Raw genomic sequence first — 24,692 nt, 5'->3', positions numbered from 1 at the left:
TTCCGTTTCTGGCGGCGTCCCGGGGTGAAAGGGCATTTCTTCCCACACACGTTTAAACCTGTTCTATGAGACTCCAGATTTCCGTCAATACAGTCACTAAATCAAAAGCGCTCCGAGAGGGACTTACTACTTACAAGATATATGCTACATGTAGGGGCTGTCGCCGAGCTCCGTCCTGCAGCAGAACAATTTCTTCATCTTGCTGTGGTGTGGCAGCATAGTGTTCTGGTCCTGCACTACACGTGCAACGCGACGCTGTGTCACAGTCAAATCACAGCGCCGTTTGATGCACCGGGAGGCATGTTGGTGTCACGAAGCTGCATCAGTGTCAAACCGATTTTGGGACCCTTAAAATATGTCACACCTGGCCTACAGGATATGCGGAAGACCTGCCCAATTCAGTACAGTATTCCCCAACCAAGATAGGTCAGAACCCTGGTTATCTCCTCGAAACTATATGTCTAATATATGGAATAATCTGACATTAGATATTCCTCGTGATGCAGGTTTTATAGGTGTTCCATTCGCAATTTGCTTTTAATATTACCATATTACCATGATCTCAAAATAATTAATTTGAGATGATTTGTTCATATTGAAAATGAATTGATTGGTAAAACTAAAAGGCTGGCAGTGCTGGTTAATCTGCATCCCACAGTTTTGCATCATATTTAACTAAAGCCCGGTTTAGTCAAACTAGATATAATATTTTGCAACCCCAGTCCTAGGTTTGTAATTATTGTGCAACATGATATACTTGTTTATTGTTATTAATAAGAAGCACTATACATATATGGGTCAGATTCCTGTTTGGTCTTGCCATCTCCCTTCCCAATGATATAATTATTTGTGTTTATGTTATAGGAAGGTGGAGATTACACACCTCCATAATCTCATGGTTATCAAAACACCTGTATTGTGCAATTCAGGAAGGTTCTCTAATTCATTTTAAACCCATTTGGTCATTGGCTCAGATTGCTGATCCCCATTTTTAGTTCAGAACTCTTTATTCTAACTGCGGCTAGGAGTCCTGTGTCCTCTGAAGTTTGTTATTCACTCTTGCTGAGTGAGAAGGATGAAATCACTTGTTCTTAAATCAGAAAGAACCCCAAGTAGATGCTCTGCTCTCTTTGGTAGAGACAGACTGGGATGTGAGTTTTTGCTGATGCTTCCTGTTACCAAGCGAACAGGGGAAGCAAGTGAAGATGTGTCCTTGTCTTGATTCTTTCTATTTATTTCCCTCTCACAAGACTAACAAGCCTGGGAAGAAGCTCAATGCCTAGCTTCCTGCCCTAGCCATCCACTTCATTTGATCCCACTATCTTTGCGTACCAGATATCACCTTTGAATTCAAAGTCAATGAGATTAATTCAGTGAATAAAATTAAGCATGTGTGTAAATCTTGGAAAGATCGAGGTGTAAAATGACCAAAAAACAAAAAGGGAAAGGTGTACAACATGTAAGCAGAGAGATGACAGATTCATGTTATGCTTTGTTCTATGTGTTTATTTTTAATACATAAATATGTTTTATTTCTGGTACAAACACTTAGTTTTAGGTTTTTGGGGTGAACACTCTGGTTGAAGATCAGGGAGAGAAAGGGAGTGTTCAAATAAGAAAGGGATCTGTGTGTGTATATATGTGTGGTTCTGTGAGGGCATCAGTCACTGGGTTTGTGTGGGGGTGTCAGTCACTGGGATCTATGTCAGGGATCGGCAACCTTTCAGAAGTGGTGTGCCGAGTCTTCATTTATTCACTCTAATTTAAGGTTTCGCGTGCCAGTAATACATTTCAATGTTTTTAGAAGGTCTCTTTCTATAAGTCTATAATATATAACTAAACTATTGTTGTATGTAAATAAGGTTTTTAAAATGTTTAAGAAGCTTCATTTAAAATTAAATTAAAATGCAGAGCTCCTCGGACCAGTGGCCAGGACCCGGACAGTGTGAGTGCCACTGAAAATCAGCTCGCATGGTGCCTTTGGCACGCGTGCCATAGGTTGCCTACCCCTGGTCTATGTGTATGGATATGTGTGGTTCTGCGTAGGTCAGTCTCTGGAGTGCTTGTATGGAGGATGTCAGTCACTGGGGTGGTTCTTTGTCGGTGTCAGTCAAGGTCTGTGTGTGTAGGAACGTGTGTGGTTGTGGTGAGGGTGTCAAACACTGGTGTCTCTGTGTATCTGAATGTAAGTCAGTTTTGGGGTGTGTCAGTCTCTGGGGTCTGTGTGTGGCTGAATATATGTAGTTCTGGAGGTGTCAGGCTATCAGGGTGACTGAGGGGGGTGTCAGTCTCTGGGTCTGTGTACGTATGGGGTGGGGGGAAGAGGCTGTGAGGCGTTGCCTGTCTGTCTCCCCGCTGCGGGCTGCGCTGGGATGGAGGGGGTGCTTTGCGGGGTCACCGCGCCACCTGCCCGCGAGTAACGTCGCTCGCTGGCTTGGGCTCTCGGCTTCGCTCCCCATGCTGGGCCTGGCCGAGCCGCCGAGGGGAGCCCGCTGCCGCGGCGGGATAGAACAGAGCCCCCCAGCGGCCACGATCCGCTCCAGCCGGCGTCGCGCACCGCCAGCGGGGCAGGAGAGGCGGGCAGACTCCGGCCGCGGCCCCGCCCCTGCCTTGGCGGGAGAGTCCATGTTCCGAGAGATGGGGGGGGGGGACTTGGAGGGTTGGTCGGGCGACAAGCCCTCTCCCCCGGCCTGGCCGGCGCCGTGTCCGCCCCTCTCGCCAGGCTGCGGCCCTGGGCCGGCGCTGCCCACTCCGGAGCCGGGGGAGGAGGGTGATGTTCCCTTCCCCGCTCGCTGTGGTGCGGTCCCGGGGCGGGGCGGAGCGGAGTGGCAGCGGCGTGAGGCGCTGTCAGTGCCGGGTCCTGCAGCTCCGCGGAAGGAAGCGCCCAGAGCCCGCAGCATGGAGTCGCACCGCTGGCTGCCCCTGGAGGCCAATCCCGACGTGAGTGCTTGAGGCGGGGCGAAGGGAGCGACTGGGGGTAGGGGGAGTATAGGGAGAAGGGGACGGGGCTGGGGGATTATTGGGGGAGTGACTGGGGGGGACTCGGAGACAATAGGGGGAAGGGGCTACGGGGTCAGGTGACAGGCGGGGGGTGATGAGGGAGGGAGGAGACAGTGACTGGGTGGGGGGCTGGAGCTATGGGGAGGGGATGATTATAGAGCACAGAGGGGACTTTGGTGGCTGTAACTGGGCTGGTGTGACAACTTACTCTCTTTTTTTCTGTTTTCTTTTCAGGTCATTAACCAGGTGAGCAGCTTTGTTTCATATAATAACCAGCTCCTTCCCCCCCTCCACCACTCCCTTTACCATCACACCCAACTCCTCTCGCTTCCCTGTAATTAAAGGACCGTACCCCCTTCACAGCCTCAACAAAGCCTATTTTACCCCCACGTCCTTTTGGTGGGGCCTCCCATAGCCCATTTGACCCTGGTGGAGTTTCTGAAGAAGTGCAAACATTTTATTTCTCTGTGTGACAGTCCTAAAAGTAAAAACGAACAGGAGTACTTGTGGCACCTTAGAGACTAACACATTTATTTGAGCATGAGCTTTTGTGGGCTACAGCCCACTTCTTTGGATGCATCGAAAGAATGTAGCCCACGAAAGCTTATGCTCAAATAAATTTGTTAGTCTCTAAGGTGCCACAAGTACTCCTGTTATTTTTGCAGTTACAGACTAACACGGCTGCTACTCTGAAACCAGTCCGAAGAGTGCAAATAAGATAGGATTTTTTTAAAATGGGGAAGAAGTGAATTAATTATCAGGGTGTTTCCCACTGTTTATACATCAGTGTACATATTTGGGTCCTAATTCTGGGCTTGGTTGGATGTGCACTTCTGCATTAATGTAGAATCCAAGAGGTAGCGCATGCAGATCCAATTGCAGAACTGGAGACATAGTCAAGTTTTGCTCTGAAAAATGTATGTGAAAATGGCATTGTTTAAAAAATCCATGTGTACCTTGCTTCTTATTCGGTCATATTTGCTCATTTTAGTGTTGGAAATAAGTTGTTGGTTAGGTTTTTTTACTCTGATTTCTCTTGTAGAACCAACACAGCTAAAGCGAGCTCTGTTCTACCTCATGCATCAGTAGAATGACTGGCTAAGTTCTGTTTGTAGGGCCACCTACGTAGCCCTTAGTTGCAGCTGTGAATTCCTTAATAAAAGCAATAGGCTTGCCAAAGGCAGCATTTGGCTTGTATACATCTTTTGCTACTAATGATTGTGTTTGATATAGAAAACATAGCTTGACTTTTGCAGAGCAGAATCACATTTTTAAAATTAGTGGGATGCATCCGAAGAAGTGGGCTGTAGTCCACGAAAGCTTATGCTCTAATAAATTTATTAGTCTCTAAGGTGCCACAAGTACTCCTGTTCTTCTTTTTGCGGATACAGATTAACACGGCTGCTACTCTGAAACCTATTAATCAGTGTAATTCAGCAGTTTCTATGCCAATGCTTTAATTTCAGTGCAATGACTTGACTAAAATGTCTGAGACTGCACCAGATGTTCTCTGCTTTTCCCCAGGCTTCTGGAATCTTACAACTTATGTTACAAAACCTGAAATAAACTACAAACTGGATAGCTGGACTGAATAGTCCTTTTGACAGCCAAGTTAAGTATCTGGTTACTTTCCAGTTAGAAAGAAAAAGGTGAAAATGAGACAATAGAAGCTTAAAGTTTATTAATTTTTAACAACTCATAACTATAATAATCACAAGCAAAAATGAAAGAGAAACTTAACATGGTATAGCTTGGGACTAGCTAGCAGTGATAGGATGAAACTGAGGGAAAATTAGTGACATTTTTCAAAATGTAAGAATTATGCCATCTTGTATTAAACACTTAATTTGGCTTTTGCACATTTTAAAAAAACTAGCAGTGTCTGAAAATGAATTTCTTCCATGTGAAGACTAACTAATGGAGACATCTGTTTTCCTTTGTAATCAACGGAAGAGCACTCAACTTGAACTTTCTTTTAGGAGTTTCAAAATTTAAAATATTGGTGGTATACATAGCTTTGTTTTAAACTACTTTGTTTTTGATTACTTCATAGGCAGGGGAGATCTGTGAGGTATGAAGGATACATACTTCCCACTCGAAGTGCTCCTCTCCCTTTCTCTTAGCCAAGAAGGGAAGTTTACTTATCATTCATCTGCTCTTTATTCCAATTGAAAGAAATTCATTAAGTAGGGAGGAATAACAAAAACAAGGTACAACTTGAATGTACCAATCTTATCTTGCATTATTAATCTTATTAGCTTGTTTTCAGGATTCCTGCTAGATAAATTTGCTTCATTTTTGATGAGTTTTGAGTTAGAATTAGGTGAGAAGGGGGAAAGAAAACTTTCTTTTCATTAGGTGTGGTGATGGTGAAAGAGACTGTGTGCAGGAAGGTGAAAATGGTTAATAGGAATGTAGATTCTTGAGGGTTCATATCTACCATTACCTATAATTCTTGTAACTTATAAATAAAAACATCTTACTTAAAATAAATTCTGCATTTACCAATACGCTAAGTACATATGGAATGTTTCCTAAAAAATGCTCAGAGCGACATGTTTTTCCCACTGAAACGAAAGCGAAGGAAGGTCTAGTCACTGGGTGAGTGGTAGCTTCTATGAAGTAAACTCAATCTATTTTCATAGAAATATTAATTTAGGATACATTTAATATTGTGGATACTGGTCTGTGTGTGTGTGTGTGTGTGCATATATTTGAATGTGTCTAATATTTGATAGAAAAGCGGGGTTTGAAAGCAATTATACTTAATATCAGGAGACTTCCAAATAACGAAATGAAATAACTGTGGAATACTTTTTATACAGAAGTGCTGGAATTCATACCATACTGGAAAAAATCATTAGATAATATAGTACATTGACTAACCCTACATTGGCAGAGAAATGGACTAGATGACTTAACTATTCAGAAGGTTAGAAATGAAAAAATACATACGTTGCATTTGCAAAAACTGTAGAATTTTTTTTTAATCTGATTTTCAGCCTAATGACTGAAAGAACTGAACAGATAATTTAATTTGTTAGGCACGCTGGATTTTCTAGATAGAATTGTGTTGTTCACACAGCAATCTGGTGTTAATTAATTGTTCATTTCTTAGAACACATATTTTCCTTGCTTTCTCTATTTCAGTTTTCCATATTTCAATGAACTAATTCAAATAAAGAAAACATTGTGTGCATCTTTAGAAGATGCAGCTTTAGATAAATTAGATTTACTGCTTAAACAGTTTCTGCAGCTATGTGTCTGGAATTCTCACCTCTTCAGTGGTTGAAGTTTATTTACAATTTGTATAGCAAACCTGCATTCTTAGAACAATTCAGCTCCACCTCTGAAACTGATCATGAATGGCATGATTAGTAGATACCCCCCCATAGTAGCATCTTCTTTTTTACGAATATAACTCTGTACAAGAATAGGGTGTTACCCATGTAATTGGACAGCAGTTAATCATATGCTGCTTACCTAAAATTCCTTTTCAGTTTCAAATAAAGTTGAATTTTACTTTTTTAAAGGCTGGGGGAATTCAGAACCCAACCTGGTTAATTATTGCTGCGGAGCGACTCATGTTATTCCATAGGATGTAAGGATGAGGATGCTTGTAGGCAGCCATAAAGTTCGTAAAGTGCCCTGTGATCCTTCAGAATGATAGATATTTTATGTCTATAAATATGGTGTACATTTTTGGCATTGATTTATTATATGTATATAATTATTGAAATCTATAGGCATAAATTTAAAGGACACTACTCAGTTACTAGAATATTTTTGGAACACACTGTTGTGTGGTTTTGTTTAACTTTAATGCTGTTGCTTACATAAGTGGTTAAGCAATATAATAATGTCCATTAAATCTGAAGAATAACATTCACTTAATTTTACCATAATGTAAAAATAAAGAATCTGCACACTTTAAGCAAAGCCATGTTTTTGCTTTAACAAGTTTTGAGGAGATGTTGGTAATCATTTTAACCAATCTAAATTCATTTCAATAAGTAACTAAAAAGAGAGAAATCTATTAAATCAAGGTAATTTCAATCACTTTTAAAATAAATCCACCCTTGCTTTATACGCCACATAATATCGCTTTCTCAGTGCCTTGTAAATCAGAGGTATTTTGTCGTGTGAATTAAACTATTGAGACTGTTACAGATGAACATGTCACAGTTACAGGCTATGGGATCCAACATAATGACTGTCAATTTCTCCTCCCGTATGGACAGGTTGCTGCACTGTGCAGTTTGTGAAAACGTTGTATTATAGCGGTGTTAGGAGCTACCAGTTTCTGAAATGCTTGTTTAAATTGACATCTTGTTCCTTGCACTATCTATAATGTGTAAGTATTGGATTATCTATTTAAAAGATTGGAGATCAGATGGTAGGAGGTACCTTCTTTGGCTTTGAAGATATATTCCATAACGGCAATCACCTGATGGCATATCACCACCAACTAGCGCTATACTTCAGAGATGCAATTCAGTACAATCAGAGCTCTGTGCTTACATTGCTGGACCTCTCTAAAGCCTTTACCACAATGGACCACAAGTTACTGCTAACCCACTTATATGTCATATCAGGAATAGATGGCCCAGCACTACAGTGGCTCCACTTGTACTTCTCTAGCAGAACTTGGAGACTGGTGATGAGGTAATCCTCCCCTCTGAAAGCCCTCACCTGCAAGATCCAATATGGATCTATACTATCCTTGCTTCTCTTAATACCTGCGTGAGACCTCTGGCAAAGATTACACATCCTGGTCTCAGCTGCCAAAGCTATGCTGATGACACTACTCAAAGTTGATGACACTGTATTCAGTAGTTATCAATAAATGGTTGACTGTCAAACTTGGAGGATGTATAAAGTGGGATCCTGCAGGGATCTGTCCTGGGTCCTGTACTAGTCAATATTTTCATTAATGACTTTGATAATGGAGGAGAATATACTTCTAAAACATGCAGGTAATACCAAGTTAGGTGTTGAAAGCACTTTGAATTCTAATCCTGTCGTCCTAACCTAGTGAGGAGGGCTTTAAACTAGGTTCGACGGGGACAGGTGAGCAAAGCCCACAGGTAAGTGGGGAACATGGAGACCGGGGAGATGGGTCGGAAACGAGAGGGAGTGTGGGCTATATTGGCAGAGAGAAAGGAGAGTCAGGACAAAACTGGGAGGAAAGATCAAACCAGTATCTTAGATGCCTATATACAAATGCGAGAAGTATGGGGAATAAGCAGGAAGAACTGGAAGTGCTAATAAATAAATACAACTATGACATTGTTGGCATCACTGAAACTTGGTGGGATAATACACATGATTGGAATGTTGGTGTGGATGGGTACAGCTTGCTCAGGAAGGATAGACAGGGGAAAAAGGGAGGAGGTGTTGCCTTATATATTAAAAATGTACACACTTGGACTCAGGTAGAGATGGACATAGGAGACGGAAGTGTTGAGAGTCTCTGGGTTAGGCTTAAAGGGGCAAAAAACAAGGGAGATGTCATGCTAGGAGTCTACTACAGGCCACCTAACCAGGTGGAAGAGGTGGATGAGGCTTTTTTCAAGCAACTAACAAAATCATCCAAAGCCCAAGATTTGGTGGTGATGGGGGACTTCAACTATCCGGATATATGTTGGGAAAATAACACAACCGGGCACAGACTATCCAACAAATTCTTGGACTGCATTGGAGACAACTTTTTATTTCAGAAGGTTGAAAAAGCTACTAGGGGGGAAGCTGTTCTAGACTTGATTTTAACAAATAGGGAGGAACTCGTTGAGAATGTGAAAGTAGAAGGCAGCCTGGGTTAAAGTGATCATGAAATCATAGAGTTTGCAATTCTAAGGAAGGGTAGAAGGGAGAACAGCAAAATAGAGACAATGGATTTCAGGAAGGCAGATTTTGGGAAGCTCAGAGAGCTGATGGGTAAGGTCCCATGGGAATCAAGACTGAGGGGAAAAACAACTGAGGAGAGTTGGCAGTTTTTCAAAGGGACGCTATTAAGGGCCCAAAAGCAAGCTATTCCGCTGGTTAGGAAAGATAGAAAATGTGGCAAAAGACCACCTTGGCTTAACCACGAGATCTTGCACGATCTAAAAAATAAAAAGGAGTCATATAAAAAATGGAAACTAGGACAGATTACAAAGGATGAATATAGGCAAACAACACAGGAATGCAGGGGCAAGATTAGAAAGGCAAAGGCACAAAATGAGCTCAAACTAGCTACGGGAATAAAAGGAAACAAGAAGACTTTTTATCAATACATTAGAAGCAAGAGGAAGACCAAAGACAGGGTAGGCCCACTGCTTAGTGAAGAGGGAGAAACAGTAACAGGAAACTTGGAAATGGCAGAGATGCTTAATGACTTCTTTGTTTCGGTCTTCACCGAGAAGTCTGAAGGAATGCCTAACATAGTGAATGCTAATGGGAAGGGGGTAGGTTTAGCGGATAAAATAAAAAAAGAACAAGTTAAAAATCACTTAGAAAAGTTAGATGCCTGCAAGTCACCCGGGCCTGATGAAATGCATCCTAGAATACTCAAGGAGCTAATAGAGGAGGTATCTGAGCCTCTAGCTATTATCTTTGGAAAGTCATGGGAGACAGGAGAGATTCCAGAAGACTGGAAAAGGGCAAATATAGTGCCCATCTATAAAAAGGGAAATAAAAACAACCCAGGTAACTACAGACCAGTTAGTTTAACTTCTGTGCCAGGGAAGATAATGGAGCAAGTAATTAAGGAAATCATCTGCAAACACTTGGAAGGTGGTAAGGTGATAGGGAACAGCCAGCATGGATTTGTGAAGTGGATTTATGGGTGCATAACTGGCTGGATAACCATACTCAGAGAGTTGTTATTAATGGTTCCCAATCCTGCTGGAAAGGCGTAACGAGTGGGGTTCCGCAGGGGTCTGTTTTGGGACCGGCTCTGTTCAATATCTTCATCAACGACTTAGATATTGGCATAGAAAGTACGCTTATTAAGTTTGCGGATGATACCAAACTGGGAGGGATTGCAACTACTTTGGAGGACAGGGTCATAATTCAAAATGATCTGGACAAATTGGAGAAATGGGCTGAGTTAAACAGGATGAAGTTTAACAAAGACAAATGCAAAGTGCTCCACTTAGGAAGGAAAAATCAATTTCACACATACAGAATGGGAAAAGACTGTCTAGGAAGGAGTACGGCAGAAAGGGATCTAGGGGTTATAGTGGATCACAAGCTAAATATGAGTCAACAGTGTGATGCTGTTGCAAAAAAAGCAAACATGATTCTGGGATGCATTAACAGGTGTGTTGTGAGCAAGACACGAGAAGTCCTTCTTCCGCTCTACTCTGCTTTGGTTAGGCCTCAGCTGGAGTATTGTGTCCAGTTCTGGGCGCCGCATTTTAAAAAAGATGTGGAGAAATTGGAAAGGGTCCAAAGAAGAGCAACAAGAATGATTAAAGGTCTTGAGAACATGACCTATGAAGGAAGGCTGAAAGAACTGGGTTTGTTTAGTTTGGAAAAGAGAAGACTGAGAGGGGACATGATAGCAGTTTTCAGGTATCTAATAGGGTGTCATAAGGAGGAGGGAGAGAACTTGTTCACCTTAGCCTCTAAGGATAGAACCAGAAACAATGGATTTAAACTGCAGCAAGGGAGGTCTAGGTTGGACATTAGGAAAAAGTTCCTAACTGTCAGGGTGGTTAAACACTGGAACAAATTGCCTAGGGAGGTTGTGGAATCTCCGTCTCTGGAGATATTTAAGAGTAGGTTAGATAAATGTCTATTAGGGATGGTCTAGACAGTATTTGGTCCTGCCATGCGGGCAGGGGACTGGACTCGATGACCTCTCGAGGTCCCTTCCAGTCCTATAATCTATGAATCTATGAAACAATGTTCTTGGAAAATTGGAGAATTGGTCTGAAATCAATAAGATGAAATTCAGCATAGACAAGTGTAAAGTACTGCGTTTATGAAGGAAAAATCAAATGCAAAAACTGTCTAACCAGTAGTACTACAGAAAAGAGGGTTCAATGGATCACAAATTGAATATGAGCCAACAAGGTGGTGTTGCAAAAAACGCAAATATCATTCTGGGGTGTATTAAAAGGAGTGGCTTAGGCAAGGTGAGGGAGGTAATTATTCCTCTCTTCTTGGTATTAATGAGTGACTTTAGCTAGGTACTGTGTCCAGTTTTGGACACATGCTTTAAGAAAGATTGCACTAATTGGAGTGTCCAGAGGAGAGCAACAAAAAGATTTAGAAAACATGATCTATGAGGAAAGGTTAAAAAAACTGGGCATGTTTAATCTTAAGAAAAGAGGACTGGAAGGTTGTGAGAAACTTGACAATTTCCTGCAGTATCCTGAGTGAACTTTATTGAATTAGGTTACAGCTTATTGAATTAATTTTAACAACTTTGGAGTTCGTTGTATTAAAATGCAATTGTGTATGTGTTGTTGTGGAACTGTGTGTATTTCCATGGAAAGGGTAAATAGTAGAACAACTGGGGGTGATTAGGTAAATTCACTCCAGTTGTAACATCTTAAGAGAAGCCACCTGTTGGAAAGTTATGCATATACTAGTTCAAACTGGATTCTCCAGGGACCAACAGACAAAGAAAGGGTTTTTGGATAAATAACCTGGTTTTAAACTGGCTGAAGGCCTTGTTCCTGATCCAGCAATTGGACAGGACCCCTGGTCCACAGAGGGTCGCAATCCTTTGGACAGGATTTGAAAGGATTGGGCATGCCAGAATTTGTTAAGGTTAGAGTTAATTCTGGGATGCTTATTAGCATGTGTGTTGGTTTTTATTGTTTTTAAGATGTTTTCTCTGTTATGCTTTTTACCTGAAGAATAAAGTGTGCTTGCATAGGAAGTGCTGCATAGTAACTTATATCTGTTGCCAGTCACCCCCCCTCTCAGTGTGGAAAGGAAATATTAAACAGCTTTTTGCCCCAAGTTATGACTCCCACACTCTGGTTTGTGATAAAGCAAAAACAAATTTATTAGCTACAAAAAATAGATTTTAAGTGATTATAAGGGTTAGCAAACAGATCAAAGCAGATTACCTAGCAAATAAACAAGAATGCAATCTAGGCTTAACATACTAAAGAGATTGGATATGAGTAGCAAATTCTCACCCTAATTGTTGGTTCATGCAGGCTGCAGGCTCTTAAGGGGAAAGCTGCAATTGCTTGCATCTTAAAAACCCCAGGTGTTCCTTTCACAGGCTAAAATTCCCTGTTAGCTTGGGTCCAGCACTGCCCCCCCCCCCCCTTCCCCAGTTCAGTCCTTGTTCCTCAGGTGTTTCCAAGAGTCTCTTTAGGGCAGAGAGTTAGTGAAGAACCATGATGATGTCATTCCTCTGCCTTAAATAGCTTTTGCATATGGTGGGAACCCTTTGTCTCCAAGCTTGGTTCCCACACCTTTCAGTGGAAAAACACTGGTATTCTAGGATGGAGTCCAGTACCAGGTGATCTGGTCACATGCCCCTGTAGCATCATAGAAGCCATGACTCAGAGGCTTTTTGTAGCGTCCTCAGGAAGGCTCCATGGTGGGAGATTAGCTTCTTCTAAGACCTATTGTTCTCCCTAATAGTCCATTGACTTGAATGGGCCCTTTCCAGGCAGCCAGCCATCCACACTGACAGTCTTTTGCCTAGTGGGCATTCCCCAGGTGTAAACACATTTGTTATAGATATATAGACAATATTTCTAACTTCAGATACCAAAATGATGCATGCATACAAGTAGGATAATCATATTCAGTAAATCGTAACCTTTTTCATGATATCTGATTCCTTATCTTGCACAAAATACATCATAATTATTCCATACTCCTATCACAATAATATTACTATAAAAATATGGAGTGTAATGTCACATGTCACAGTGACCTCTTAAGGTCCCTTTCAGACATCAGTTCATAGAAATTTAGGGATCTTATTCTAAGCTATTGCTATCACCACCACTACTAAAATGTCAAAAAACTTACAGCTCTTGGATGAAGAACGGCTGGCTCAAGCTGAACTCAGGCAAGACTGAAGTGATGCTGTCTGGAAAGGGGAAAAAAGTTATCCTCACCTTCCTTTGAAGATGTGCAGCCCCTATTCATCAAAGTGGTGTGAATGCTAAGGGTTCCTGTTTGACTACTTTCTAAATTTGGATGACTAGGAAGTATTAGTAGGTAGAAACATACTGCTAACCCCATTTTACAGATGGAGAACTGAGACAATGAGACTGAGGGCCAGATTTTTTTAAGATACTTAGGTGACTAAAGATGCACATACACATTTCAAGTGATTTGCCCAAGGTCAGCTGGGAAGTCTGTTGTAGAGCAGGGATTTAAACCTGGGTCTCCTGAGTTTGGGGCAGCACCTTTACTGTTGGACCATTCTTTGTCTACCCATGAATTATCCTTCCTCTAGATCTGTGTGTAGGCATGAAGGAGGCAGAACAAATGCCAATGGCTGGAAGTTGAAGCTAGACAAATTCAGACTAGAAATAAGGCACAAATTGTTTTAACTAGATGTTCATAATGGTTCCTTCCACTCCTGTCACTTTAAGTTTGTGAAGGGGACTATTTTACAATCCCTCACAGTTTGTGGCAGAATTGAGAATGAATCTTTTAGGAAATTGATCCATCTGAAGTAATTGAAATGTTAACTCATTTTGCTAAGTATGAATTTATTTACCTTTGAAGCTGCTGCAGTAATGTAGCAGTAGTCTCTTTTGCATGCTTAACATTCTGGCTTTTGTTCTGCCTTTTTTTTTTTTTTTTTTTGCTTTCACTTACCTTTTGTTTCTATTTCCTTGTTTCCACTTAGTTGTTGTTCGACAGTCTCTCTTACAGATATGACTAGACTAACAGTCTGACTCTCATGCAAAACTAGCACTCATCTTAGTGAATGGCATACAGTATAAAGAAAAGCCAGTGTCTCCCTCGTACAAACAAGTGAAACTGCTTACTGTACCAGATTACACTGTAGCATGGCAGAGAAGATGGTATTTTTTACTGCTCTAAATTTCTTGGATGAAAGGAGCTGTAGGTGCTGCATGTTTTTGTAAAAAGCAACAGAGGGTCCTGTGGCACCTTTAAGACTAACAGAAGTCTGTTAGTCTTAAAGGTGCCACAGGACCCTCTGTTGCTTTTTACAGATTCAGACTAACACAGCTACCCCTCTGATACTTGACACCATGTTTTTATAGTACATAGTAAATAACGCACAGCCCATTGACAGCTTATTTGGAAAGGTAGGCTGAACAGAACCAGGTCCATTATACATGATGGTCTAGATTATTGAGACAGCCCTTCTGCTTGACAGAAGGGTGGTGGTGAGGAATATGTGACTTTATGCTCTAATCTTCAATCCTGGAGTCATCATGCCAGTTCCAAGACTCCATATAGAGCAGCCTCAGGGCAGCTGCAAATTATGCCCATTTGTAACAGCCTCAAAGTGTTGTTACAACTGCCAGGGATTAGCTGGACATAGAACCTCCCTAGCCCCAACTCCTGTGCTGGGAAAGGGGAGAGAGAAGGAGCCATTCTGCTGGCTTTGTGCTTGCTAGTGATTTCCCCCCACACTGAGAGTCTGCAGGTTAGGTCACTTTTCCATTTGCTTGGTGCAGTGCCATAAAACAGGCAGAATGAGGGCCAGGATCTGGTCCAGTGTAGCTGTACCTCAGCATATTAAGTATTAATTGTGAATCTTGCTGGACGTATATTCCAGAAGTAGCTCTCCAATTGCAAAGAGGCAGGGAGTTGGTATCTCTTTAAAGAGTGATGCTGCTTTTACTCAGTGATGAAACTGACACAACTGGAAGTATGAGTATTGTGAAAACCTTTCCATTTGTTGATGCAAGTGAAAAGCTTGCAGTTTTCTCATTGATCCTCCATTGCCATTTTAAATGTACTTTCAGTTCTAATTAGGCTATTCTTTGTGTACATTTTCATGAAGTCCTGAGGCATAGTTTTCAAGCACTATTTAAATGTTTTGGTACCTCTGAATTCTTTAAAACAGCTTTTAAAAAAAATGGACTATTGGAGTAGTTTCTTACCTGATCATTTCCTCTCTGCTAGCAGTGTCTCCCATAATTCTGCTCCCCCTGGATGTCTTCCTAGCCAAGGGATAGTATTTAATTTTGGTAGTTATGCTTGTAGGCCATAGTCTATTGTACATAATTTATGGGTTGGCATTGAAGCTGTTGTTACTAATCATATTGTATGAGTTTGTACACAACTTTGGAATGAATCATGTGGCAGCAGGCTGGAGAAGAGTGTGTGGGTAGCACAGGGTGTGCTACAGCTTTGAACTGTCTCCAGAAACTACAGGCAGGAGGGGAATCGCCCATGTGTATCAGAATTGTGGGAGATTCAGCTAGCAGAAAGCAAATTATAATGTAAGACATTTACCATTCTTATGTATCCAGCATATTTAAGGTAGTTTAATTATATTTTTAAATTCTGTTTTTGCCTATTGAAGTCCAATTTCATCCAAATAAAGATTGACACAGATTATTAATCTAGTAAATAAAAATACATCATGCATCACTTTCTAACAGAATTAAAATGTAAGAATTAAGAATCTTAAATGTGTATAAGTGATATAATTGCTTTAAACATGTATAAAAACACACTAATCTGGTTTAAAAAAAATACCAAATTCAGAGTAAAGGCTAGAAGTAATTGCAAATCAAGTAGTCTAAGATAATGCTTTGAAGGTTACCGACCAATGAGAATCCCCCTTTCTCTAGGAGCATAACTAAAACATCCAAATGCAAAGTAAGCCTAAAATTGATGATTTAAACCAAGGTTTCCTGATTGTTGATTTAAATCATGATTAAAATCAATTATTTAAATCATTTTTACTTTAATCAATCCACTATGTCTAGATTCTTGTATACTTCCTTTTTAACTCTGAATCTGATCTCCACTTAACTTATAATGAGAGTTTTGGCTAATAGTTCTGCACTGTGAGATGGCAAGTGAGGAGAATATTGGGAATAAAATGTTTAAAATGGCTACATGTCTAAACTTCCCAAATCAGTGGGTGTAAATGACAGCTGTTAAAAGAAAATGTAATAAACTAAAAATGGTTGGAAGTATTTCATTGCTTTTCCTTCCTTCCTCCCATACATCCTTACAAATACGTTTAGTCTTGTGCATTCTGTTTCTCCAAGGGATAACAATCTTCTTTTATATCTTCAAACATTGGTAATGGGTACCCTGGGCTTCCTTTGATGAAAGACACCCACCATGCCTCTCATCCAATGCAAGACTAATTTTAATCAGTATTTAAATGAGTTTTCTACTTTATTTCAAATAATCAAGGAATGACTACAGTAATAAAAATACTCATACTTTTTTGCGGGGGGTACTTTGCATTGTAAACATCCCAGCCAACATCCTTGAGCAAAAAAAAGTAGGTCAGATTTGAATAAATTCTGGGAATTGGTCCTGCTTTGAGCAGGGTGTTGGACTAGATGACCTCTTGAGGTCCCTTCCAACTCTGATATTCTATGATTCTATGAAATCTACATAAGTGTACATACCTTTTAATTAATCTAAATAAATTTGCATAAATATGTATGTACCCAGTGGGGGCACCATGCTAGGGAGGAGGGGGCAAAGAGATGTTTTTAATTTTGTCTCCCCCTTCCCGTTAGTGAAGGGGAATGATGTAGGTTTCTCAACTGGAAAGACAAGAACCCCTGTTAGAGGCAGGTTCAGCTTCCTTTCTTTTTTTTTTAATGGCTAGGCGAGCGGTGGTTCATGATCTAAAAGCATTTTTTCTGTTGTAATGTGTGGTCGTGGTATGGGAAAGGTTGAGTACCACTGATCTAGAATCTAGTAAATAGTTCTGAAGAAACAAACTGAGAACTATATAAACTGCATTGTTATGGCCTGGCTTTCATTAATCTCTGTCTAGGTAAAATGGGTACTTTATGCTGGGTGTCATAGGGTTATTTTTATTATATATCATCCTTCTTGCAAAAGAACACCTTTAAAGTGTACTCTGTAAAATGTTCAAACATTAATCTCTTTAGTGAAGAAGGTCCTCTTAGGGGTCAGATTGCTCAAATCAAGTGACTGTAAATGAGTTACGTGCCTATTAACACTCAATATGGTATACTTTGCAAAATGCATGGGCAGGGACGGGGTTTCTTAAATCCTTGCACTCAACTTTCATCTATTCCAGATCCATGTGCTCCTCTGGGATCTTCCTTGTGTCAGTGACTAAAATACAACTTGAAAAATTGTTGACTTGACCATCCACTTTTCCCCGCTCCATATGGCTGTTTAAATATAGTGAAAACTGTTTATGCTATAACAATGGCTCTTCAGTATATCTTGATTAGCAAAGCATTATACTTTTTCAGTTTGTCAGTCATTACAATTTAACCTCACTTCATCCTCCTGTTTACCTCTCGACTATCTTGATCTGCCCAAAGTCTATTAAAGTGTATTTAACTTCACAGGTGATCAAACGTGCTTCTAGTATATGAATTATTTATTAACAAATCTGTTTAATACTGTGCATTTTTCTTTTCATTACTAGTTTCTCAAACAGTTAGGTATACATCCTGACTGGCAATTTGTAGATGTGTATGGTATGGATCCAGAACTACTTTGCATGGTGCCAAGACCTGTCTGTGCGGTGCTACTTCTCTTCCCAGTAACAGAAAAGGTAAATATTTACTAATGATACTTAGTCATTCAAAATCAGTAGATCAGTCAAAATGCCCCATCATACATAATATGAAATCTGTAATTCTCTACGTCAGTGAAATAGGTAATGAGACTAAAAAAAACCAACAAGCTTTCTTCAAAGTTCCTCTGGTTTGTGATCCATTCTGTTCTTGTCAAAATAAGATTATTAAACAAAACTACAATTGCAGAAGTATTAACAATAAATGTATAAACAAAGGAAATCTGATGTTGCTCTCAGTCAGCGATAGATGTGAATGATATTTTAAAGGATTTTGAGATCTTCTCTTAATGGAACTGCAATATTTATTTTTGTTCTTTTAACATTTATACCACATTAAGGCATGATCAAAGTGGTAAGACAGGATACGGAAAATGTGGACAATATCAAACAGCCATTTATAAAACATATATTGATTTTGTAGTATCATAATGCAGTCCGAGCTTTAATTACTGTCTAGAGAAGCCTGTAGCTCCAACATAGCTTTCATTTCTTGGACGGATTGGGGATGTTTGTTACTGAGGCAGAATTGGGGATCATCTTTGTTTTTGATTTGTGTTTTTTTGTCAAGAGGGGTTAAAGCAGGGGTGGGCCAACTTTTTGGCCCGAGGGCCACATCGGGGAATAGAAATTGTATGGAGGGTCATGAATGCTCACAAAATTGGGGTTGGGGTGCAGGAGGGGGTGGGGGCTCTGGGGTGGAGCTGGGGATGAGGAGTTTGGGGTGTAGGAGGGTGCTCTGGGCTGGGACCGAGGGAAGGAGGGGATCAGGGCTGGGGCAGGGGTGCGGGAAGGGGTTCAGGTTCTGGCTGGGGGTGTGGGCTCTGGGGTGGGGCTGTTGGTTTTTCCACTGGGTTTATTTGGGTTTGGGAAAAGAACAATAAGCTCCCTAAACTGAACTTTTGTCCAATGTCTTAACTCTCTTATTCTCGGGAATGGGGTAATCCATTACTAAAATGCTGTTATGGTGTCATATCAATGGACTACTTGTGGCTAGTTTGAGTACTGTACCCATAAGTGTGCAAAGGACATGAGTCCTAGAAAGATCTCTTTTATGGCTTGAGTTTGTCACTTTTTTCACTCTACTATAATTTAATCTTAATTTGTTCAGGTTTTCAGGAAAAATACTGCCTAGATATGTGTATGACATTCTGGGGTCCAGTCCAGACCAGTGAGGTGTTGCCTCATCACCTGCCCTGCAACCTTGGGTGCCTTAGAATGCTTTGCTGCTGTAACTACCAACCTGGGCCCCTCACAAACAGCATGCAGGTCACACCTTGAGTGTCTGTGTGTGATGGGGCACTCACTTTTTCCGAATGCCTCCTGTTGGCTGGCTGTGGAGCTGCAATTATCTTGGTATCCTGTAGGTTGGTTCAGTGGCTCAGCCCTCTGACTAAGTCTCACAATCAACAACCCAGGGACCCTACGAACAGCAGTTGCACACTGCTCCCTTTAACTCTGACTGCTGTTTTCCCTGGGCTTCTTTCCACTGGGTCTCTTCCCTCTTAGGATTACTGTTCTCAGGTCCACTCTCTCCTTTCAAAAAGCAAAATGCAGCTTCTGGTTATCTTGCAAGTTTCTGTGGCCAGAGCAAAGCGCCCTTTCTTCCTTCAGGTCCCACTTGGGAACTGACCTACTCAGGCCCTGCAGTCTTTTATCTGAGCCTGCTGGGCTCTGATTGGCTGCTTTCCTGCAGCTTTTCTAGGCAGGCCTGGAGGACCCTGGGGCAGGGTATGGTAGGACCACTAGGAGTACAGCAGGGGGCCTCAGAGGGCCTGATGCACACTGTGTATAACTGTAGCCTTCCAGTACACTCCAGCCATGCACTGGCTTCCACCAGCCTTGGTTACCACTTGCAGGGTAACACCAACACACTCCCAGCCCTAAATTTCCCCCCCAAACATGTATTCTGCACTGTCCAGCCCTTTCCTGCACAGTTCCTATGTTCCCTTGCAGGGGCAACGGACCTAAAATAATATTGAACAGTTTGCTACTTGAAATGGAGTTACCCAGACAACTCAGTTTAAATACAACACTAGATTAGTTTTTATAAAAGAAAAGACAAGTTTTATTTAACTACAAAGAGATTTTAAGCAAGTACGAATATAAGGCATTAAAGTAAGAAATGGCTACAAGAGAAAAAAATAGAACACTGTCTAGTAACTAAAACTTAATAAACTAGACTTGGTTCAAGGAGAAATCCTTACCACATGATCCCAGTAACAGGGCTGATCAAATTATCAGGTCAGAACCCTTCCCAAAGGTCTGGGTTTTTTTGTCGTCTTCAGCGAAAGGGCGAGAAAGGAGGATCGAGAATGAACACCCGGGGTGTTTTTGCCTCTCCATTTTATAATCCAGTCACCCTTGAAATGCCTTTTCCTGAGGGTTACTCCTAAATACACGTTCCGTCCAGCTGTGAGGATGCAGACATGAGGTCTCATAGTGAAAGATCTTTTTCGTTAAAATGCAAATCCATCTGTTCCTACCCCTCTTCACTGCCAAAGAATGGCTACTTGACTAGTGATCGCCAGTCAGCTTTGACCCCTGGCTAGAGTCGTCAGTTTGTCCTTTGTCTTTGAGAAACTGGTTTACCCACTCCCCAGATTTGCCTGGTTAAACACCTTGAATCATAATTTCAGCTTATGTTCATAACTCTACATATAATGTTGCTACATATATTTCACCATGATATAATTGTCCAGCGAGTTGTTAGTTTTCAAATGATACCTTACAAAGCATATTTTGTACAAAAATTATTACAATAATGTATAAGGTATGAATACAGAGCTGCATTCAGTCAGTGTGCATTGTGGTATATATTAGTGTGACTCCTTTTTGAGCCATTCTACTTTTGCAAATGGGTGCTTCTTGTTGTCAGATCCTTTCCTTATTTTCTGATAACTTCCACATCTCTCAATCTCGAGCCCTTACATCAGTACTAGTTCTTTGACAGAGGGGGACTGAATAAGCCTCTTTTTAGAACTGTTAATGTGCCTCACAATTAGTGCTGCATAGCTTGCCAGGGTAGTCTGGAATGCTTACAGCAGAGCAGGCATTCTTTCCTTCTTGAAGGCCAACCTGGCTGTAATGTGTATTACTCCTAACCTCTGCTGGCCAATTCAGTGAGTAATAATGCCCAGAAATTGAATATGCCTTAATAGCAGTATTGCTAGTACCAACAAGTAATTTTGTAATCCCATAAATGTATTTTTGTAGTGTTCTGCTTAAAGAAATGTAATGGATTTTTTTGCAGCAGCATTGCTGTAAAAAAAGTGCACAATAGAGCATTTTAGGCACATGTATAATGCAGATATGGCTATTTGCTAAGAGATTTATAACTACACCGCTACCTCGATATAACGCTACCCAATATAACATGAATTCGGATATAACGCTGTAAAGCAGTGCTCTACGGAGGTGGGGATGCGCACTCCAGTGGATCAAAGCAAGTTCAATATAACGCGGTTTCACCTATAACGCGGTAAGATTTTTTGGCTCCCGAGGACAGCGTTATATCGAGGTAAAGGTGTATTATTTATTATAACCCTTTTTATTTCTGTGATTAATCAAGGAGTTAAAGGAGGGAAGCATAGTATTTCCAGAGCGAACAACATTCCAGCAGTAGATAAGAGAATGGAATGTTCTATAATTGACAAAACCAGCTGTCTAGTGCTTTCAGGTTTGCTGTGCTGACTGATAAAAAATCAGTCATCAGGGCAGCATATTGAAAAGGTGGAAAGACTTAAAATCAGGGCGCACCTTCGTTCTTGTAGTCCGGATTGTCTATCTGAAAACCTGTCTACTGTGTTCTACTTGCAAGCAGCTGTTTCTGGTTTATTTGTCATACCAGTTTTTGTAAAAGCACAGTGTATTTCTTGTATACTTATTTATTGGTAAACTTCTCCACAGCAGAGTAGATCACACCAAGAAATGAAACCATACAGTAATATGTGTATACTGGGCTGAACATCAGCAAAAAAACCTCCCAGTTCCATAGTTGTAGAGTATTTTCAAAGCAAAACAAGCTTTTGCTCCTAAGGGTAGCTTCTCTTCAGCAGAAATCTGGGAACTTGTACTGAGACCCAGAGTTTGCTTCATTGACTCTGAGGGGCTCTCAGCAGCTCCAGTTCCCTCAACAGTGTGTTTCCGTCTGAATGGAAGGAAGCTGCTTATATCCTTTCCCAGACAGCTTTGGTAGCGCGACCTACAAACGCCAGCAGACCTTGAACTAAGACTTCCAGTGGTTCCCTGCAAAGGGGAATCCACCCAGGAGCTCCATCATCATACTCTAAACAGCAGAAGCAATGGTCTGGATATACTTCCTTCCTAAAACCATTTCTTCACTCCTTATTGGCTACCTTCTTTATCCCAAAGGTCTTTACGGTAGTTGACAAACTCTGGAATCCTCTTGTGCACCCCAGGATGCTTCCCTCACCAGTAGACCCTGTTAAAACATGAATACATGTATAAATTTAATAATTTTCAGATTACACAGCCAAATTGTGTGTCATGGAAGAAACTGAACAGAATAAACAAAATTGTATTATTATTATTATGGCCTCAGAAGACCCATTTGCAAAGTTATCAGTACCACTCAAAAACATATAAATAACTCAACTTTTTCCAGAAAAAATAAGACTATATTGAAGCTTCTACAATGCTTCATTTCTTTCCCTTTTAGCGTAGTTATTTATTGTACTCCAGTTTGCTTGCCATAGATCTAAAGCTTCCGTTACCTTCTGGATTGCAGGGAGACATAGGAGACTGTGGTAAAGGGGACTGTTTCTCTAAAAGTGAGCCTAGCTCATCAATCTTCGTTTTTGAACATTCTTAGCATAGCACTAGATGGCACAACAAGTTAAGTGATTCAGTATATTGGATAAAAGACACTGATGTTTGGCTGGTGACAAGATACTGATTTAGGACTTGACTCGCAGAATTATACAATTGAATAATCTCAGGTACATCAGTGAGACTAGTCATGTGGATAAAGGCTGCAATCCCTTACTTATTCTGTTCTGCTTCCTTCTGTTTCAAACTACAGTACTATTACATTTTAATGGAGCTTTGATTTTTCATGGGAAATTTGAAATAGTTCTACATGCAAGACGCTTTTGATTTTCTGTTCCAGTATGAAACATTCAGAACAGAAGAGGAAGAGAGAATAAAAGCCCAGGGACAAAATGTCAGATCATCAGTATATTTCATGAAGCAAACCATCAACAATGCTTGTGGAACAATTGGACTTATTCATGCTATTGCAAACAATAGAGATAAAATGAACTTCGGTAAATCTTTTCTCTTAATATACTTAATATAATTTTTAGAGGGTAGGTGGCGCAGTACTCCTTTCGTAGCGTTGACTCTACTTGAAAATTCTTTAAAAGACACGAGTAGAAATTCGCCATTAGTCTTCTTGTCTTAATTATACAGCAGCAATACAACACAGACTTTTGTTAATTGGTAGTCATTAAGAATTTTTAGTAATACAAAGGACACTAATACAGCACATAGTTAAATGAATTAAATATAACTCCAAATTCAAAGTAGCAGATACCATATTAATATTTCACACCATAATAAGAGTCTGGTGACTTTAAATTGTTTTGTCGTTGTATGCAGTGGAATAGAATATGTTGCATTACAGGCTTAAGTCTCCTTTCTGGATGTAAATAGACTGTATGCCTTGTGTACAAGCTTTTTGACAATGTAATGTTTAATATTAGTCTAGGAAAAAATAAAAAGGAACAATTCTGATTTGTATTATTTCTTCATGTTGTAACCTTTCAGTTTTCATCTAATTTTCTAAGTTGCTGAGAACAGAAAGAGGAATTGAATGATTTATTAATTTATTATTTATTTATTTTTAAGAATCAGATTCTACACTGAAAAAATTCCTGGAGGATTCGTTACCTATGAGTCCTGAAGAGAGAGCCAAATATTTAGAAACCTATGAAGTGAGTATCTTTTTTATTTTTTCCCCTCTTTTTAATATAGTAGAATTGTTAGCAGGAATAGTCTTGCATCTAAGCCCTGATCCAGCAAACACTGATGTGCTTAAATAGTCCCATTGTTGTAAATGGGGCTGCTTACGTGTTTAAAGTTAAGCATGTGCTGAAGTGCTTTGCTAGATTGAGACATGAATGCTTTATTGTAAATGTTGTTTGCTACTAGTGGGGAATTAGTAATCTCACTAACACATGGACGACTTTTTTAACAACTGTTATTTGATTTTCACTTTGCATGAAACAGAATTACAGTTTTAAAAAACTCTTAACACTTTTTTTTAAAATACTTTAAAAAAAATTGAGATCTTGAGGTTAGTTAATGTCTAATCAATACTTCTAATAGTTACAACACTAAAAAATCGTACACTATAGTATATAGCACAACTTTACTCTGCTTTGATGTAAACTTCCATAACCTACAAGTTAAAATGAAGAAAGTGGAATGAGTCTTTAAATACCTGCTATTTTAAGAAATGATTTTTTTTTTTGTTTGAAGTCTAATTAAACATATGTTCTAATTTCAGGCTATTCGTGTTACTCATGAATCCAGTGCCCATGAAGGTCAGACTGAGGTATTCCATTTTTTAAATTTTGTTTATTTTACGAACATAATACTTTGACACAATGTTTCAAGTAATTTGATTTTCAGCCATTATAATATTTTCTTTATTTCATGTAGGATCTACCCTAGAATGAAAGTTGCCAGCCTCAAATGTTCAAAAATCATGACTGGATTAAAAATAATGAGATTTTTTTTCTTTTAGTTGGGTTTTTTTATTTCCCGTTAGGTTTCTGAGCCATTAGGGTGCCTTGGGTCACATTTTCAAGCTTTTCTCAATAGCCAAGAAAGTCTGGTAACTTCATTTTTTAGTGAAAACAGAGATTCTCCTGTAAGCACATGGAGTTGGTGTTTTAAGAAAAATACCAAATATTGTAAAACTTTTAATAAAATCACAAGAGTTGATAACTTTGTACTT

At 40.1% G+C, this 24,692-nt stretch overlaps 1 protein-coding gene across 1 annotated transcript; it reads left to right on the top strand.

Annotated features, from left to right (window-relative positions):
* Window positions 1–4,544: 4,544 nt before the first annotated feature.
* UCHL3 (ubiquitin C-terminal hydrolase L3) lies at window positions 4,545–24,341 on the top strand. The gene is made up of 5 exons (XM_054013243.1): window positions 4,545–4,611; window positions 17,558–17,686; window positions 22,839–22,995; window positions 23,579–23,664; window positions 24,240–24,341. The coding sequence occupies exons 2-5, from the start codon at window positions 17,612–17,614 to the stop codon at window positions 24,333–24,335; spliced, it is 414 nt and encodes a 137-aa protein (XP_053869218.1). The 5' UTR covers window positions 4,545–4,611; window positions 17,558–17,611; the 3' UTR covers window positions 24,336–24,341.
* Window positions 24,342–24,692: the final 351 nt, after the last annotated feature.

Source organism: Malaclemys terrapin, chromosome 1 (genome assembly GCF_027887155.1).
Source record: "Malaclemys terrapin pileata isolate rMalTer1 chromosome 1, rMalTer1.hap1, whole genome shotgun sequence".
In the NCBI taxonomy this organism is placed as follows: domain Eukaryota; kingdom Metazoa; phylum Chordata; order Testudines; family Emydidae; genus Malaclemys; species Malaclemys terrapin.
The sequence above is the reverse complement of the archived record's forward strand: the minus strand, read 5'-3'. Positions and strand labels throughout refer to the sequence as shown.